Genomic DNA, 18,351 nt, shown 5'->3' with positions numbered 1-18,351 from the left:
ATTTAGACAGTTTAAAAACATTGAAATAATTGTCAATCCATGCAAAGATCTAAGTCCTGGGTGTTAATGCATTTATCACTTGACGGACTATTATCAACTTTAACAAAATAATATTTCAGTAGCATATAAAAATCTTTGTCATTCCAAGCTGCTTATGTGAGCAATTTTTGTGGTGTAGAACTGTTCCAAAAATCTAATATTTTCCTATTTTTTAACAGAAATTACGAGAGAAGCAGAAAGTTGTGCGGGAGAGTCACGGGCCAAATATGAAGCAAATGAAAATGTGGCAGGATTTTGAGCAGTTAATGGAATGTAAGAGAGAATGTTTCCTGAAACAACAAAATCAAACAGCCATTGGTCAAGTCATTCAGGAAGGAGGTAAAGACAGACTTGTATTATGAATTCTGCCTCTTGATACCAAGGTAAAATAGGAAGACAATGTGTTGGCTTCTTAAAGGTAAACTCTTACTAAATATTATTGCTTTCATCATTTCTACATAAATTTGTTGTACATTATTTGGTTTTGGTGGATAAACAAAGAGAGAAACGAACTGCTCTGCAAAGCTTTTCCTCCGTTGTTTAAGTGACAACGTAACATAGTTGGGAAGATCTGTTATGAGAGCCGCACTGGAGTGAACCTCACCGTAAATCTCTGGTTTATGAGGCTGGGAACAGCATGCAACCGCAGGGAGATCAAAGGGAAAGAAAACCTTCTCCAGGGTCACAGAAAACTTGCGTAATTGCTCTGCTCCTTTTTCTGTATCACTAAGGTTACACTTTTGCAAGGCCTGGGACTTAATGCGGTATAATTGTGGCCCTCCTGGCTTGGCCCTCTCCTGTCCTATTGTCTTTATTCAGCCAGCGTGACCAGCAGGAGCGGAGCCGTTTTTTGCCCGAGCAGCACAGACCCTGCCACACGCTCCCAGTCGTACTTTCCTTGCACGCTTGAATTCAACCAATTGTGCTTCCAGGAGACAGTTCATTGCTACAGCGTCAGGAATAGGTTCTTAGAACAATTATTTGGATTCTGAGCTTTTTCCATTATCTTTTGTTGTTTTTAACACGTATATTTTTTTCTTGCACATACACCACCTTCAAATTTTTCCGATTTGTTCATGTGAAAGTGCGAATGGTGGTTGACTAACGCGATTACACTCCCCAGAGAGAGTCATCCCAGGGACGGAGGGTTATCGATGGATGTAAATATGGCCCAGTGGCTCTTGTGTGCGTTAGGGTGGAAAAACAGGTAGATGGGCAAAGGCTGCCCCTGGCTGCGACCCGTGAGCCACCGGCAACTGTCACTGCCCTTAAAACCGCATCAAGAGACCCGCGGCTGACCCAGGATAAGAGGAATGTAGGTGAAGCTTGAAACTGTCCCTCACGCCTCGTCATTTCGGATGAGCGCCGCTGAGCCACTGTCACAGACCAGAAGCAGAAAGATAAGTCTGGGGGACCAGAACTCTTACTGTTCTTATTATCTCTTAGATTACTGAATTTTTAGATAGGTTATTTTAGTGGGTTTTTTGTTGTTTTTCCTGCCTGAAGTAGAATGTCTTCTTAGGACATAAAAAATCATTTTGCTTTCTTTGATACCTCCTGCTGTTTTCTATATCAACAGAGAGTATGGTAATTATATAGTTCCTAGTTTGCCTTTGCATTAAATATATTTGTTAACAGACCTAAAATAAAATCTGATGTCTACATTTTAACAGTATGGTATTCTTTTTTTTACATTTCCTAGGTGAAGGAAGGTAAATTGTTAGTGACAAGTAGCTTGCTGGGCCACAGGAAGAAGAGGTTTGAATGAAATCTTTTTCAGATGCCCTCCGAAGGGTTGAAAACTGCAGAGCATGTGTAAGGAGTGGGTCTCAGATCCGTAGATTCCCAGGACATCCTCATGTAAGCCCTCCCACGCTGCCGAATAGCTGGAGATAGTCTTTCTCAGCAGCTGCACGCTAATCTTCCCCGGGATGAGGGGAAGCAGCAGGTTTTCCCCTATGCAGGATCTCAGTGAGCATGGAAGGAAAGCCGTGGTGTAGGACACGGGCACAGGTAGATTTGGCCGGGGAGGGAGAGAACTGGCCGTGTGGATCGGGAAGGGAGAAGCTCAGGAAAAGGACATATGCAGCCTATACAGTGTGAGACCTGTGTGTTTTCTCCCTGCTGGCCTTGTCCTGTGGGTACCACATGTCACCCGCATTGCGCTGAAGAAAGTTATGGTACGTATGTACCTGGACTCCTAAAGGAGGGACTTGCTGAATGCTTGTCAGCAATAGTTAAATACAGACAACTAGATATGAGACATGCTGAGAACATGGGATAATCACCAAAAATGGGCATATTTAGGAAGCAGACTGTGGTTCAGAGTCACCAGACAAAGTGATTTTATATTCACCAAGTCAAAACTTTTAACAAAACCCTAGAAAACCTATTTGACTAGACCATTTATGCAAAGATGGATTACAAGCATTAGCCTGCTGCCCTGGAAAAAGCACTCATGTAGAGTATGATTGAGTATAGTAATTTTCTGTTTTTCTGTTCAGAGTTACCCTAAAAATAGTTCATCTTTCTTCCTTGTAAAAACAGTTTATTGCTACTTACTCCAAGATGACGTGATTGTTGTTCTGATCTGATTAGTGTTCTGTCGTTTGTGCTGCACCAAGAAAGGGCACACAGATGATACCCAACAGCAGCAGCAAAATGACTTTCTGAGATGAAGCAGAAAATCATAATAACTGTTATGAAAGGAAAATTGGAAAAGCTCAAATGCTGTTTTTTAGCTTTTTATAGAAGTGGACATTTAGTAAATGCAGCTTTAATGGATTCTGTTCACTGGCTTTTCCACATAGCTCATTATTTGATAGCAGCATTCAAAAATCTCTGAATTTCACAGTTTTAGCTTTATTTCCTAACTTGCAACAAAAAGCTTACTTCTATTTTGTTTCCTTTGTTATTATTAATAGCCTAGCTTGCTCACTAATAAGATTAAATACACCATATGGAGAAATACCTGCCCTTCCCTTGTGAAGGTCCAAATAAATCGAAAATGTGCATAGCTAAATTGGGGGCTCCAGCACTTCCTGAATTCCTTCCAGTCGGAACACCGATCCAGGCAGCAGCTCACTTTGGTTCAAACGGCTTCTTCTTATCTTCACCCAGGCCCGGGTGAGGAAGTATTTTAGCTATAGCACTATGGCTGCGTTCTGCAGCTTTGCGTTATTGAGTCGTGTCCTTAGAGCTGCAGACAAGTTCCGCACGGACCTAAGAGGTTAAATAGTTACAGGCATCAGAAATAGCACGACAAAACAGTTCATCTACCAAGTTATACGACCAGCCATTTTACCATCAGGTATCAGATTACTTTGTTTATATCAGTGGTACCATTTGACTTCCATTTTAACTATAATAAGTAAAATAAATGTTCTTAGACTTCCTTAAGTAACCCAAATCTAGCATTACCTAATTGTATATCTTTACTCATATGGATCTTGCTACTCATGAAGCCATATGCAGGCAGTCGCCCATAATCACAGAAGTTAGGCCCTGCTCGTGTATTTATTATGTTTAAATATAGTGATTTCCAGAGCTTTCTTGACAAGACATTCCTACAGTATGATGCTGCTCGTTTCAAAAGTCAATAGAGCAGAATTATTTAGCAACAGCTCAGTGCCTAGAAAGTGTCCTCACAAGGAGGATTAATAAGCACGGATAGCACACGAGCCAACAAGCAGGAGAAAATCTGTTGCCCAGTGACTTGCTGGTTCTGGAACTGGAAATGAAGTACAGAGCTGCTTCTCCCTACATCACTAATTCGTGTCTGGCCCAGACGAGCAGTGACCGAGAGCTCACTGCTGAGTAACTACCTGGAGGCTGCCCCTGGCGCGGGATCCACACGGAGCCGTTTGGCAGCACGCGTCCGATTCCTACATCCCTGCTCCGGTAGTGTTTGGTGAGCCTGGAGCCAGATGCCACAGGAAGGCAGGCAGATGTATGACAGAAAGACCACAGAGACTGAAGTGGCGTCACCCGAAAGGTGTCCCCTGGGGAGAAAGGTCGTGACACATTGACAGAGCGGAGTGGGGGGAGCTGTTACTCCGTCATCTTGTCTGTGGATGAGGAGAGCACCGACGCTTGCAGAGCTGGTTTCTCTTGTTGGCCCTGTATTTGCTCAGACTTAAGTGGAAAAAAATAAAGAATTTAATCTGAACATGTGCCCTGTGTTATCGTTCGTAGCAGTAGGTTTCCTGCCAAAGGAACTCTGTTAACTCTTCAGCTGCCTCTATTCCAACTTGTAATGGGAACAGAACTGACATTTTCATGGCCATGCGGTGTTCCAGTGAGGAAGTATTACACGAATCAACAACTTTATCACAAGGTACCACCTGTCTGGGTAACACCCAACCGGGTAGTTGTTTTCTAACAATCAGAATTTGACCTATTTCCAGCTTGTTTAAAGAGTTCTTTGAACCCTCAGCATGACTTGAAAATGGGTCCTCCAAATTCTCAGTGTCTCTGTGTCTGTAGCATTAGTTCTGCGGTAGCAGTCTCCAGATTCCCAAGACAATCCATTTTATCCCAAGGCCATTGGGTGAAAAGGGTATTTTTCACAATTGCATTGCACTGATTTTCGTTATTCTAGTTTATAGGCAAAAAAAGCGCTGTAAGCCACTGCACCATGGTGATGTCAAACTCAGTGGGGAGCTCTGGTGGTTGAGCAGGGAGCAAACATATTCCAAAAAATCAGCAGGAACTGTGAGACAAATCGAGCCATCCTTACTTTCACAAAACCCTCACTGACTTCAGTGGGAGTTTTGCCAAAATAAGGTCTGCTGGATTTAGCTCTGTATTCTTCCTCCTGACGGAACAAGAGGGAATTAAAGGGCCAGCATCAGATTTATAAGACACAGAGAATAAAAAACCAACTGTAATTATCTAAAATAACAGTTTTTATCCAACGCAAATCAACGTTCCGTTAGACACAGTCTAATTTATAACAAAAATGTTTGTGGAAGACCTTCTCAGCACGAGCAATCAAAATACACAAGTCCTTAGCAAGATGGTTTGATTGTTATTTGGCATCTATAAGAGGCTGTCTTGCACAAATCTAGCACTAGAGTATTTACAGTGTTTCTCATTAAAATACAATTTTATGCACTACTTTGTATTTAAAGGCATTATTTCTATTTATTATTAAAAAATAAGTCTATTTTTAGCTTTTCTTTGCATTCCTATTCCTCCTAGTTTTGAAAAACATCTTTGCAAATGAGGATTGACACAACCACTGTTTGCTGAATGGCAAGAACTAGAGTTCTTTTCCTGCAAATGGATCGACTCAAGCCAATGTTTATTATACTGTTTCAGTTCAGTCTGTCATAGAGAATAATGTCATTTTTAAGCTTCTAAGTTTTATCGGAGCTGCTCATGTTTTAAAACCGCTCATTTATACAATAAGCACTTAATTACCTCTACTCTTGAAACAGGATAAGGCCAAATCTGGCACATTTTGCTAATACCAGGAAAAATGCAGTTGATAGAAGAATGGAAAATGGGATCTTACCAGTTTTCAAAGATAAATTCCTTTTTCTCTCCTTACTCCTTTTCCCTGGAATGGGATAGAAAATATGCCTGGCACTTAGGGAGTAACAACAACTAAACCATCAAGGCACACATCACGTACAAATAATACCCATGTAAGGGAAATAATGAAGGAATTAATCTCACAGTTTCTTCTTTATGAATTTTACAACTGGTTCATACTGAAAAAAACGCCCGCAAAATTCTTAAAACTTTCTCCAATTAAAATTTGGAGGTTTTTAATTTTTTCTTTTTACTGGATTACTGTTTCTTAAATAGCAGTTGAAACTCTAAGGTTATAAAATATGAATAATTCAGTAGTTTGCTTGGTTTACACCACTGCAGCATTTTCTGGCAAGTAAACTGGTGTTTAGGCATTTCTTTGCAGTTATCACAGAAATCTCAGAGCCATTAGCAAAGAATTACTAAGAGCAAAAAGGGCTAAAAATTGAAAAATCAAAACCTAAAAATCACAGGAAAATGATACATTTTGCTTATCCTCTCCTATTTAAATGATGCATTTCTCCAAGACTGCATTCGCTGGGCTGCAGCATGCAAACACTTATGTTTGCAAAATATTGTACCCATCTCCCTTATTCTGTGCTTTTAGGCTTGCCTTATTTTTATAGCACATCAAAGAGAAAACAGAATGGTATCAGAACATTGAAAGTCACCCACAGACAACCTGTTCCACTAATATTTACATTCGTGTTGCATCTTTTGTCCTGAAGGATTTCTCTGCTTCATTTTCCGTAGGCTGGTGAGACAGCTCAGGTATCTGCAGGAATGAGAGATCTGGTTAATGTTCAAAGAACTGGAACAAAACCTGGCATTTATTATTTCATGGGCAATGACAACATCATCTCAAAATTAAGTCTCCTTAGGAATAAATCTCCCCCACAGCTAGTAACTAGAAAGCAATCTAAATTCTAACAACAAGGTGGAGTGTGGCATATTTCATAGGGGGTTTTACTGTTGTGCTCACTATTCCTTTTGTATTTTTTATTTACTACACTGTACTTCAAGCAATTGTATGTGAAATGCATCACTTCAAACTCTATACACACTGAAGGTGCTTTTCTGCTTGTTGATTTAATTGAATGAAGGTTGATCATAACACACAATGAGAGGGAAGAGAGAACTCATAGACTGGAAAAAGCACTATAAATATTTTCCTGGGATCATTAACAAAACCTTGTAACACTTCACCCCCTGCAGCGGAAAGAATTATACAGCCCTTTTATGATATGTCTAAAAAGTGTTTACAACTCCATCTCAAATTAATGTCGGGTTTTTTAAGGGTAAAGAAAACATCCCGTAATTCTTAATGCTGTTATCAAAGCTATTTTCAGCCTTTGAAGGGATTCACTTGCTAGTGACTTGGCAGTGTCAAACAAATGTTCGACTTTTATTCTGACACTTCTTGAAGAATTTGATTGAAACTATATATGTCTAGATAACACCCAACAAAGTGCCCCTCTTGCGTTTGTTTCAAGATATTTTTGGAAACAACAGAGGCGACCTTGGATGGAGCTGCTTTTCCAATTTAGGACTTCATTTGGTCTAAGAGAGTAAAATTATACTCTTTAATCCTTTTGGATACCCACAACTGAGAGAGTTTTATGCTATTGTAGAACTGTTTTTTCTGTACCTTCTATGCAGCGTCTATCTTTTTTAGGATAAGAATTATTTTAAGTAATCAAGTTACTTTCAAATGTACATATAAATAGTCCTCCAATACATCACATGTCCTTTAAAAATATTGTGTAACCTAAATGAACAGCGCTCCTTTATGTAATCCCTTTGCTTCTTTAGAGCCAGTATTAATAAATGAGCGTTAGCCTTTGTCTTTGCTTATAGACGTGAAGAATCTGATCTCGAGCCAGAGTTCACACAGACTTGATGTAAAGTCTAAATGAGGAGAGCGGTCACGCTGGCGAGCGCTCGCGGATGGGACGGCCACCTGTCCGGGTCACAGCAGAAACATTGTTTGTCAAGCTTCAAGTTTAAAAGCCAAGGTTAGGAGCCAGGTTCTCTGTGCATCTCGAGTTGGGTGATTGTTTTCTTCTGACTTTGGTCAGCTGTGCAATTGTATCTGTAAAATTTGATTACATCTAACCACTTCAGATGTTTTAAACAGTTTGCACTTAATTTTCTGTATAATCAATATATTTTAATTCATTTGTATTACTCTGTTACAGGCATACTGCACTCTGTAACAAAATGGAATTAATTTGTTGCAATGATAATGCAGTTTTACTGCTGTGAATAAAAATAGAATTGACAGAGTACAGTGCTCTTGTCATTTATATTTACTCTTTTCAATAATAATGTTGTCTGGTGTTACCTAATGATCAGATACAATTATATACTTACTGTGACTGACGGTTCGGGTTCTAACTCTAGAATATCCAGTTCCCTGGTTTTATGGCATGGTCATGTGAAGTAGTTGTGGGCAGCTTGAGAGAAGCGACTCCAATCCTGTGAACCTGTGTGTGTGTGAGCATGACTACATCAGCACATGCACAAATTGGGTTAAAATGAACTATTTGCTATAGCAACTTCCATCACAGAATTTCAAAATAATTGACTAACAACTCTTGGTAGAGTCTGTTGACCATGTAGTCAGATAAACAAGTTGCTGTTATTCATATTATTTTTAGATGAACAAACCACCGTATGGAACAAAACAGAAGCAAAACTGGGACGCTCACCCTTGTCTCTGGGCTGTGGCCTCAGGGCACGTCCAGGGTTCCCAACCTGATCCTCTCCCTGAGAAACCTCCTGAGTCTGGTCCTGAGCGCTGTTGTTCAGACCCCAACCCCATCCCAGCCCGAGGTTTGGTTTATTTGAACATAAAGGAACGATACAGCAAACGTCACAAAATTTCCCAGTGCTGTAGTCAGCGTCCCGGCTTTGAGTGTCCTCATCTGACCCCTGACACTCCCTAAAAAGCAGTTCCGAAGTGAAATATCTATACATTTCCAAGGTGATAATTCATTGAAGTGTCTAATGGGAAGATCATCACAGATACAGATAAACAAATACGATACACACAAACGAAAAGCCATTTCCTGAAGGAGTTCTTAATTAAATTGTAACACGGAATTTCAAGGGATAAGAAACCATCACAACTACCCTTCATTGAGGTCACGGAGTCACCAAAACTAAATGTGAGATTTTCTCTTACCCCGAGATCATTTTGTAACCCTGGAGAGATAAATATCAGGAGAAGCAGTCCTAAATAGAAACCCTGTGTGTGCATGTGCATGCATGCGTGCAAACAAAGACGAGGTCTCAGTTACAAACCGATATACAGCACTCAGGGTCAACCTTTTACTGCCCTGCCTGTCCCGTGTACATTCTCCGTTTTTCACAAGCATCTACTTTGTGCTGTAGCTGAGACACATTGATTATACAACCGAGCACAGAAAGAACAGGAAAATTAATATTTCTTTAAACATCTAGGGGAAATGAAGAGATTCTGAATATTATTCATTGTTATCTTCAAAAGATGTAAAGATGCATGAATGTGAAAGCCCTACAGGAGAAAAAGTGGCTGGTGTAGAACATGGTGAGGGATGGGAGAGTTTGTGCTCCGGGTTTATTGCCCAGGCAGCTGCGGTCAAAGCTGCTGCTTCTGCGGGTCTGGTGTCCTCCTCGCCTGATGGAATTGCATGGAATTAGACCTCAAATAAAGGCTGATCACTGGAGCACTACATTTTGGTTTTATATGTGAGAACAAATCCAGGGTACCCTCCGTTAGTTAATAACCCAGTCAATGGTGATAGCTCCTATTTAGTTTGATAAACTGAGCCTTAAACAAGAACTGAGCTTTTGTTGATACAAGCATATCCCACAGGGGAGTAAAACCACTTTCCCCATGATAAATTCCAGTCTCAGCAGAACGAAAAATTAAATGTTTGTATTATTTCTTGGAAAAAAAACGCTGAAAAATGGATCATGCTTTTAAAAGTCCACAAAGTTATAATGCAAAGCTAAAATTTTCAAAAGACAACTTAGACTTTTTGAAAAATAGGCCAAAGAAAATGTTCTTTAGTCAACAGGAAAAAAATTACAACAACTCAAATACCTTTGATGGAAATGTTCTCCTTACGAGATGTACAGCCTGGTACTGTGTGCTTTCATTAGAATCAGATGAACTCTTCCCAGCAGGCTCAGCGACACTTACACTATTATATTCTCCACGGAAAGGCACGGATACTGGAGTTTCATAATAAGGGGATTTTTCTTTGATACAGCAGCTGCATCAGAGCCAACGTTACCTGCAAATACATAGCGCTGGTGCAATTTATCTTTGTTTGAAACAATCCATGTGGGTACATCCAGTTTTTATACAAGGGCATTCAACACACAGAGTGGTTTGCAATGTTATTCCTTCACTGAGGCATAAATATTGAATACCTAAACACAACATTAGCTAATGAAGTTGGGGGTGATTATTGGCCGGAGATAAAGCACAGGGTAAGTAAGCACGGATTAAGCCTGCTCTGTAACAGCACATCCTACACTTAGTCCCTGAGCACAATGCACTTCTGTCTGCAGCTCCTCTTGTCCTCGATGTGCTGCAGCCATCAGCTCAAGAGCATCTGAAGACAAATTTAAAAAAGAAAAACTGCTTTATTAAAAAGCTCATGAGCCAAGGTGAAATCTCTCCTTCATCAAAACGCAGTCCCATAACGGGATGTTGAGCGGGCACACAATTAAATAAGAAAAAACAAGACAGGAACATTTATCATTCAAGAAATGCTTACCAGGCGACCAGTGTTGGAAGGCAGGAAATTAATACTCGTAACTTCTGATGAGCTTTGCCTGAGGTCTCATGCTCTTCTCCTCCGTGTGATTCTCAGAAAATGAAAGATGCAGAATGATCGCCTGAGATTTTGATTTTCCAGGGAATGCTTTTCCCTCCATAAGCTCATTGTCCTCCCCTCACACAACATATGCATCTGTTGAACTAGAACATAAAGTTCTGGAAATCTGTCTGCCTAAATTATGGTATAAATCAGCCTAAATCACCGTCTTGGACAGATTCCTTCTGATGTTCTGAACAGGATTTTGGAACAAACAAAAAGAAAACAGTCTGCCCTAGTTAGTGTACCCCACCATTTACACTGAGCCTTGCTTGTTATAAGGCAAGACTTAATGAGTTTTATCGAGTGCTACATTAAAACCAGACACACTGTACATGTTCTGTGAGGCTGATAGTTAATATGAGGTCAAACACAACAGGGAGATTATAGAGATGCTCATGCAAGAAACTGTGGAAAACTCCAAAATAATGGAATCCAGTTCTGGGTTATTATGTAACTCAAGTAGGTAACATTTTTCAATCTCTTAAGCAATGAAAATTTATAATATATAATAAACCCTACATCATCACGCATCTCGTATACGGTGAGCTTAAGGTATGAACACATGAATGATTGCGCACTATGACAGCCTGGCTTTGAAAGATGGCTTTGCAACACTAAGAGATGTTGCAAAGGAAACATTTGTAACATTCATATTTTTCTGAACAAATGCTTTCTTCCCGAGCTTTAATAAAAATACACATAACTAATACAAATGTCATAATAACGCACATAACCGCCAGAACTTCATGAAATATCATTAATTTATCCATAAAAATGTCTTATAAACCCAAAATGTCTGCTTATAGGAACTGTTAGTCTTTCCTCCTTCCTCGGATGGCAGTTACTAGGGGGAATGATTCACTGATGCTATAACCCCTGTGAACTGAATGAACTAACCTCTTTTAAGTCAATGGAGTCACACCTAGCTAGGAGAAAAGAGTCCGACCCAAATAATCCAGAATTAGATCATCAGCTGCTAACAGTGTTGATCTCGGGGGATTTGGGGTGGCCCGAGCTGCCCTCATTCTCCAGCTGCAACTCAGAGAACAGACTTCATTCTTGAAAGAAAAGAGACATTTTTAAAAGCCACATGGAATACTAAAATAATGATGTTGGATATCCATCTTCTTGGAAGTACCTTAATTGGTTGATCTTCGTATATGATCAGAAATCAGATTATGACCTCGCCAAGTAGAACAGCAATTATATTATTATGTATGTAATTGGGGGTCTGCTTGCTGCCTTTTATTATACTTTGCAGGAAAATTCAGGTGCTGTTCAAATAGCTTTAAATTCTTAATATCAGGCTCAATCTGCCAAAATCACTACACGAAAGTTCAGCTGCAAAGATATTCTTTATATAAATTCATTTCTAGAAAGCCAAAAAACTGGATCAGACAGAAGTTATAAAAGCATGAATTTCCATATTATTCTCATGTGTTGGGTATTTTATGTCTATTGCCTTTTAAGAACATGATATTCTTGGAATAATTCAAACTGGTACACGCTGTTTCTAGCGCTACTTTTCCTGGGGTCAGTACATAAATGTAGCGGGTTACATATGGCTTTGAAATCTCATAATGATATATCCTAAAGTAAAAATAAATATTTCCATTTTAGTAGCTTATGATGTAATTGAATTAAAATGTTATGTGCAAAAAATTTACTTTTATTTAGAATATCTTATTCACAGCACAGCTCTGATGACTATTAGATCTCTTTGAAAAATAAATCCTTATTGGTATCAGGGACAAATAATACAGATGTCTTTCCAAAAGCACCTATATTGGATCCTTTCAAGCATTAACACACCGAAGCACGTAGGATCCTTCCAAAAGATCAGAAGGCCTAACTGCAAGGTTTTTCTCCTCATTTCTATGGCATATGTGGTATCAGAAATCACAGTTAAATGAAATTTCCTGCTCAAAATTGAAATATTTTCTCACATTTAACTCAGCCAAAATTCCTGTGATGGCAGAATTAAATTTGGGGTTGTTCTCAAATGGTAAGGAAGCTACAATATGGAACAATTACCATTTTTTGTGCTCCTCACTACAAAGACTGTTACTTTCTCTGAACATTTGTATCATCTTAAAGAGTCATCAGTAGCTGTCAAATAAGTCCATTGTCTCTGCCCAGAATTTCTTACGACTTTTCTAGAGGAACTTGCATATGTGCTGCTCTAGAAGAAATAATTAATCTTTTTTTGTACAATGCAATGAGTACAGCAGATGGGGAGTGACATTCACTTACAAACACCTACATGTAAGCAGCATCTTCACCTCAGCTGAGACTGTTGCCCATGAGAGACAGACAGGTGGATGCTGCCTTGGGGCCAGATCAGGCACCACATCCAAAATCTAAATTTCTGACCGGTCAGACTCGGACTGGGGAGAGAACGATTCTGGTGATTTCAGTGTCTTTGTCTTCTGCCAATATTTTTATTTCTCATGGTAAAAATATCCACAGAGGAAAAGATCCCACTGCATGTAACTCTTTTTTTTTCAATTGAGTCATTTGCTTTGTTTCTTTATCCTATGTAGAGGTGCAGCTTTACAAAACGCTTTCTGCAAGCAGGAAGAACTCTCCTCTGAACTGGTTCTCTACCTGAGCATCAGGGAAGGAAATAAATCTGTAGTTGATGACATTTCAAGGGCAAGAAAAACAACTGTTCAGATGAGAATTATCTGATTTGGTTTGTGTTTATTTTTACTTATATCTAGCAATCTGCTCTCCAACAGAAGATGCTTATTTGCAGAACCGAAGACTGTCTCCTTTTGGACTGATGCCCAATCTGGAGAAAATGTGCCACTGAGAACAAGAGGTACGACTTAAGCATCTATTAGCTAATGTAATATCATATAATAGGTGGCTATTGTTGTAAAGGCAATGGTATGTGTCATATATGTTAACTACTTAAGGATAAATTCTTCATTTCTTTCCAGCATGCTTCTCATCCACTAACTAACATAGGTTAAGTCTTCCTTACTCTCAGGAGTACATATTCCAAACCAAGATATTCCACATATGGAATTTTAGAATTATTCCCAAATAACTTTGTGTAGAGAAGCTCTAGGATACAGCTTGGTCGATTTACTTTACACATTCTTACTGCCAAGTTAGAGGGGTTTACGATTTCAGAAGAAATCTTGTCCTTTCAGGAGCTGTTTGGAGAAACTTTTCCAATCCTAGTATTGTGGAATGAAGGTCTTGATTAGCTCCAGGTTACAAACTGAATAAAGCAAATTGTAGCAGGCTGGTGAACAGGTTAAGAAGCAGAAAAGACCTATTACTTTTTGCTGCAACTGACTCACTAAGAAAAATACAAAAGGGAAAAATCAACTTCCATCTGCTTAAGGCTCAACTCTTATTTTTAGGTTATTTCTACTGTGGGGATTTTGTCTTGCAAATTCTTTCATGTAAAACATTAAATAATGTCGAGTTACTGGTGTGCCAGCTACTGAATATAAACCTGAGTGTTTGCGTTCTCTGAGTCTTTGCCTCACTATCTTTAAACATAATAGTCTCTGCCTGTTGGCTTGTTTTCTCATGGGGAGGGTGACAGAACATTTTGTGTTCTCTTATCTTCAATAGCAATGAAACAGGAGGAGCTCCACAATGCGAAACCAAATCTACTGCTATTAATACAACATCCCAGCCACAGAGAAGAGATTTGTTTATTTACCAAAGCTAGAGATGCCTCTCTCTGACCTTTCCAGAGCTTGTGTGCTTTAGCTGGGAATAGATCCCTCAGAACCGGGTGCACTTTTTAAAAATATACAGTAAAAAACATACGCCGCCCGCCCCCCCCAACAGAGCCCAAGCTGTATCCCAAATTGCATGAAATGGCACACAGCTTTGAATAGTTAGAATAAGTCTAACTAGGACACAGTCCGGATTCAGTTCTGATGCCTTTGCTAGTGCACAGCGACCAGTCAGCTTTCCAAAGCCCACTCGCCTGTCCCACAGCCACTCAGCAACACACTGAGCTGACTATAACCATACATGGGCCCACTTTCTGTGTGGGCCCAACATCTGTCTGCAGAATAAGAAACCTATCCGTAGAGATTTTTTTTCTTCCTTGCATGATTAAAAAGTGCTTCAGACTGCAAGGTATTTGGTTTAAAACCAAAACAAAACACAGAGATTGTCTTCTTCTGGAATTCACCCTGCTTAACCTGCACTTTAAACCAGTGAAAACCATTACATACACCAATTAAAATTTCTTTAACTATATTTTCAGTTTGTCGTATTTAGTGACCTGTCCGTACAACTTAAAATAATATCTGCAAGAGTTAAATCTTACACTAGCATTAAGGATTCAACCTGGTTTAACCTCATACACTCACAATCCATTTTGTTGAGCTGCTACATCTCTTGTACAGAAAGAGCCTCAGAGAGCTACCAGGCTGGCTTTGGTAATCCTTGTTGGACCATTTTAAATTTCAGTTCTCAAGCTGTCTGCTTTGCCAGAAGCAGCTGCCCTGCAACACCACTGGCAAAAATGAGTGTGGGCTGGCTCCTCAGCCACCTGGTTCTCCAGCTCGGCATATTAATTCAAACCACTGATTTTGGTACCTGCTCCATGACTCTTTGATATTAGTCTAAGCAGACTGTTCATGAATTACAGAAGGAGACCTGGGAGTAGGAACTGGAAACCAGGGAAGGAACTGGCCCCACGTGTCTCAATTCCAAAGCAAAAATCACTACACAATACTTAAAGGAAAACAATAGTTATGCTGTCTCCTCTTCCTCCTCCAACAGAGTTACAACAAAAGGCAGCACACAGTCCTAGGAAGACCCAGCCTTATCTTACAGCTGTCAGATAAGCTCCGAGCATACTTGCTTAACTGAACCCTCCAAAGACAGAGGCTGTAGCTGGTGTTCTGAAATCTCAGTCTGGGCTTAAGTTGTTTGTTGAACTATGTTTTATGTCAAAATCTTATTTATCATATTACTTATTGTTTTCTAGGCTTTACATACAGAGTCCTGTGGTTTGACAATGCCAGTCACCTGTAGAATCAGAAATAAAAGCCAAGACTCATGAAAACTATATTTTCTTCATAAACATTGGGCAATATTATCTATAAATAAAATCTTCCAAATATTATTCTTCATACAGCAGCTTGGAAGGCCAAAAACCTGTCTAGAAACCACTTCACACTTTGGAAGGAAGTGGTTCAGCAGTGATACATCCCCTCATGCTCTGACCAACTTCACACTTCGATTTTTACCAAATCTAAGTAACAGGCTTCGGGGACCTTGTCTGTGTTCCTTCCTACTCAAGTCTGTTCCCATCTGCCTGATTCCCTCAGTGACTTTAGAATACTTCTTTTGTGTCACCAGAACTACTGCTGCCTCCCAGTCAAACTTGCCACGCTGGTCTCTAGAACTGCACTCCCTCCTTTTGCATGTTCAGTTTCTGTATCTGCAAGTACATGAATAAAGGTTTGTTTGTATGCACAAAATTTACTGTGACCATTTTTACAATTTGGGTTCAGGCAGAGAACTCTGTGCACGTAGCGAAGCTCTATCTCCATGGACAACTGCCAAAAAGCATCTGATCCTGGTAATCAGGGGAAGGTTTTGTGAGGAACCTGTGGAAAGAGGTCCCTCACCCTGCCTGGTTTGCAGCTGGGGTATCTCCCTGGCAGCTGGGCCCGGTGATGTGAGAGGTTAGTCAAGAGTGGGAGCAGATTCCTGTGGGGCTTCACCAGCCAAATTCCTATCTAGCAAAAGGTTGCTACAGCAACTCCGAGCCTCCCGAGATACAGAAATTATTGTAATGGCTGCTGAAATGCCTCCCTACTGCTCTGAGGCATGGGAAGGAAAATCCTTCCCTTTGATACAGAATGGTTATTCCCCGCCACGCTTTTTCCATCAGCTCTACACAAGCACCAGGTTTCCTGAACTTGCTCAAGAACTGATGGGTTGCCTTTCCCTCCAAAGGAAAGTGCAATTCCTGATTTGTGTGTAATGCAAACATAGAAATAATAAACCTAAACACCACACGACAAGGACTACAGTTCCAACACTTTTTTCCCATGGAGACAGTAAGAGAAAAAACAAATCACATGACAAAAGTTAATATACTACTGAGTGGGCTGAACGGAATATAGAAACCTGTACAAAGCAAAAATATGTATTTTCTAGACTAGAGTTTGTGGTGTTTAAAAATACATAGATACAAAAAAACCCCATAAACAAAACAAAGCTGGACAAAACTCCTCATAGCTTCTCAATGACTGTCCAGTAGTTTTCTGGCTGCCTGCAGCCTGTGCATGTTTTCCCCTGGCACTTGGCCCGCTCACAGGTCACTCAGTCCACTGGACTATGTAATAAATACCAGACAGAGATGATGCTTTAGACAGAACGGGAACACTTGTGTCCTAAACAGGTCCTGAATCTAGCATGGGGTGGACTGAGGATAATCAAGCCATAGAAACAGCGAGTATCAATGTACACTATAGTGCAAAAGCTGTCTCAAAATTGCTCCAATATCCCTCCTTTTCACTTTTGAGCAATGCAGTTTGCTCTAGAAGACAAAGATGAACACAGCAGAACTGATCATCTGAAATAGAACCTGTGTTTATCTGAAATAACTGAATTACTTTAAAAATTATTTCGTTAAAAAAAGAAGTCACGACTTCTGTACAGCTGCTCAATTTAAATCTGAGCATTGCATTTTGGCCACAATAAAAAGGACCAAGTTCCTCTGGGTATAAATCCAGTAAAATCGATACAGTTACCTCTTGGCTGAATTTGGCCCAACATGCCTAGAACGTCCAATCTTCTGCAACTGCCAAATGCTGTCATGTTTGGTGTCGGCATTATAGACTTTTTTGACATCAGCTTTGTCTCTTAGAGTGTTTCATTGGTTTCTTACCTTTTGCCAGGTCTATGACCTTTTGGATTAACTCTGAAAAGCTTGAGAACAAACTATGCTCTCAGTATGTCAAAATATCTCACTCGAGGCCAAGGATTTTTATTTTACTTCCCTCAGTTTAGTGTCTACTGTGAAGATGATTCTCAGACATAAAGAAAAGCATATAGTCTTTAAAACAAAACATTTGTTAACTAAGGATTTCCTGAATGTTTCTGCTTTCTTATTTATACTGTGTCCTGAACCTTGTGAAGTCACTGTTTAACTTTCAGTATTATTTATGGAAGCCAGCCTGTTGCTGTTTCCAGATCTTACAGAGAACCTTCAGTTTGCAGTTTCAGTACCAGTTGCATAGTCCTGACTTAAATTAATCAACTAAAAAATAACATACAGTAAGTACTTAACCCTCTCACACCCTGCCTGAATCTTCACAGGTAGGATCTTTTTCTACCTCTAAGCTCATCAGAGTCAGGTTCTTGAGTCCTGAAAGCTCTTCTTCTCTGACAACTTAGAATTTGGGACTGCACAGGCTTTTCAGTGCCATAGAGGTGAATACTTGTTTTTGAGCATTTCTGTTGTGTGCAGAGAGAGGTTTGAAATATTACGCTCTCAGTTATCAATACAAAAGACTAAATGCCTAAGCATGGAAATAGATTTTAGGAAATTAACAATTTTTATGAGGCTTTGCATGCTGCCACTAACGATCAAAACTCTTCAACCCATAATAGAAAGAAGCAGAGCAGGAATAATGATTTAGCACACTAGAGGCAAGTTCTGTGCTGTCAGTTTGACTACTCTGACCTACAACCGTGGTGAAGAAATCAGCTTAAAGTGTAACCCTCCTCAGCATATGGGCCCTGGATGCGCACACTGTAGCACTATGTGCTATTGTTCACAGCTGCATGAACGAAGTGCAAAGTAGTTTTACAATGTTAGCACATCAGAAATCAACATTTTACATTCATTTTACATGAGGAGAAATGATCACGCATATGGTACAAGGCACTAGAGAATCAG

General features: G+C 39.8%; 1 protein-coding gene across 1 annotated transcript in view; it reads left to right on the top strand.

Moving 5' to 3' along the window:
* Window positions 1–602, top strand: part of IFT81 (intraflagellar transport 81) — a gene marked incomplete at its 5' end in the record, with an annotated part of 35,176 nt that extends 34,574 nt beyond the window's left edge. Inside the window, one exon of the mRNA XM_080355328.1 lies at window positions 219–602. Within this exon, the coding sequence (XP_080211454.1) occupies window positions 219–401 (183 nt within the window). The 3' untranslated portion in view covers window positions 402–602. The remainder of the gene's footprint in view (window positions 1–218) is intronic.
* Between the last annotated feature and the right edge of the window lie 17,749 nt (window positions 603–18,351).

Source organism: Nesoenas mayeri, assembly GCF_963082525.1.
Source record: "Nesoenas mayeri genome assembly, chromosome: 17".
In the NCBI taxonomy this organism is placed as follows: Eukaryota; Metazoa; Chordata; class Aves; order Columbiformes; family Columbidae; genus Nesoenas; species Nesoenas mayeri.
The sequence above is the reverse complement of the archived record's forward strand: the minus strand, read 5'-3'. Positions and strand labels throughout refer to the sequence as shown.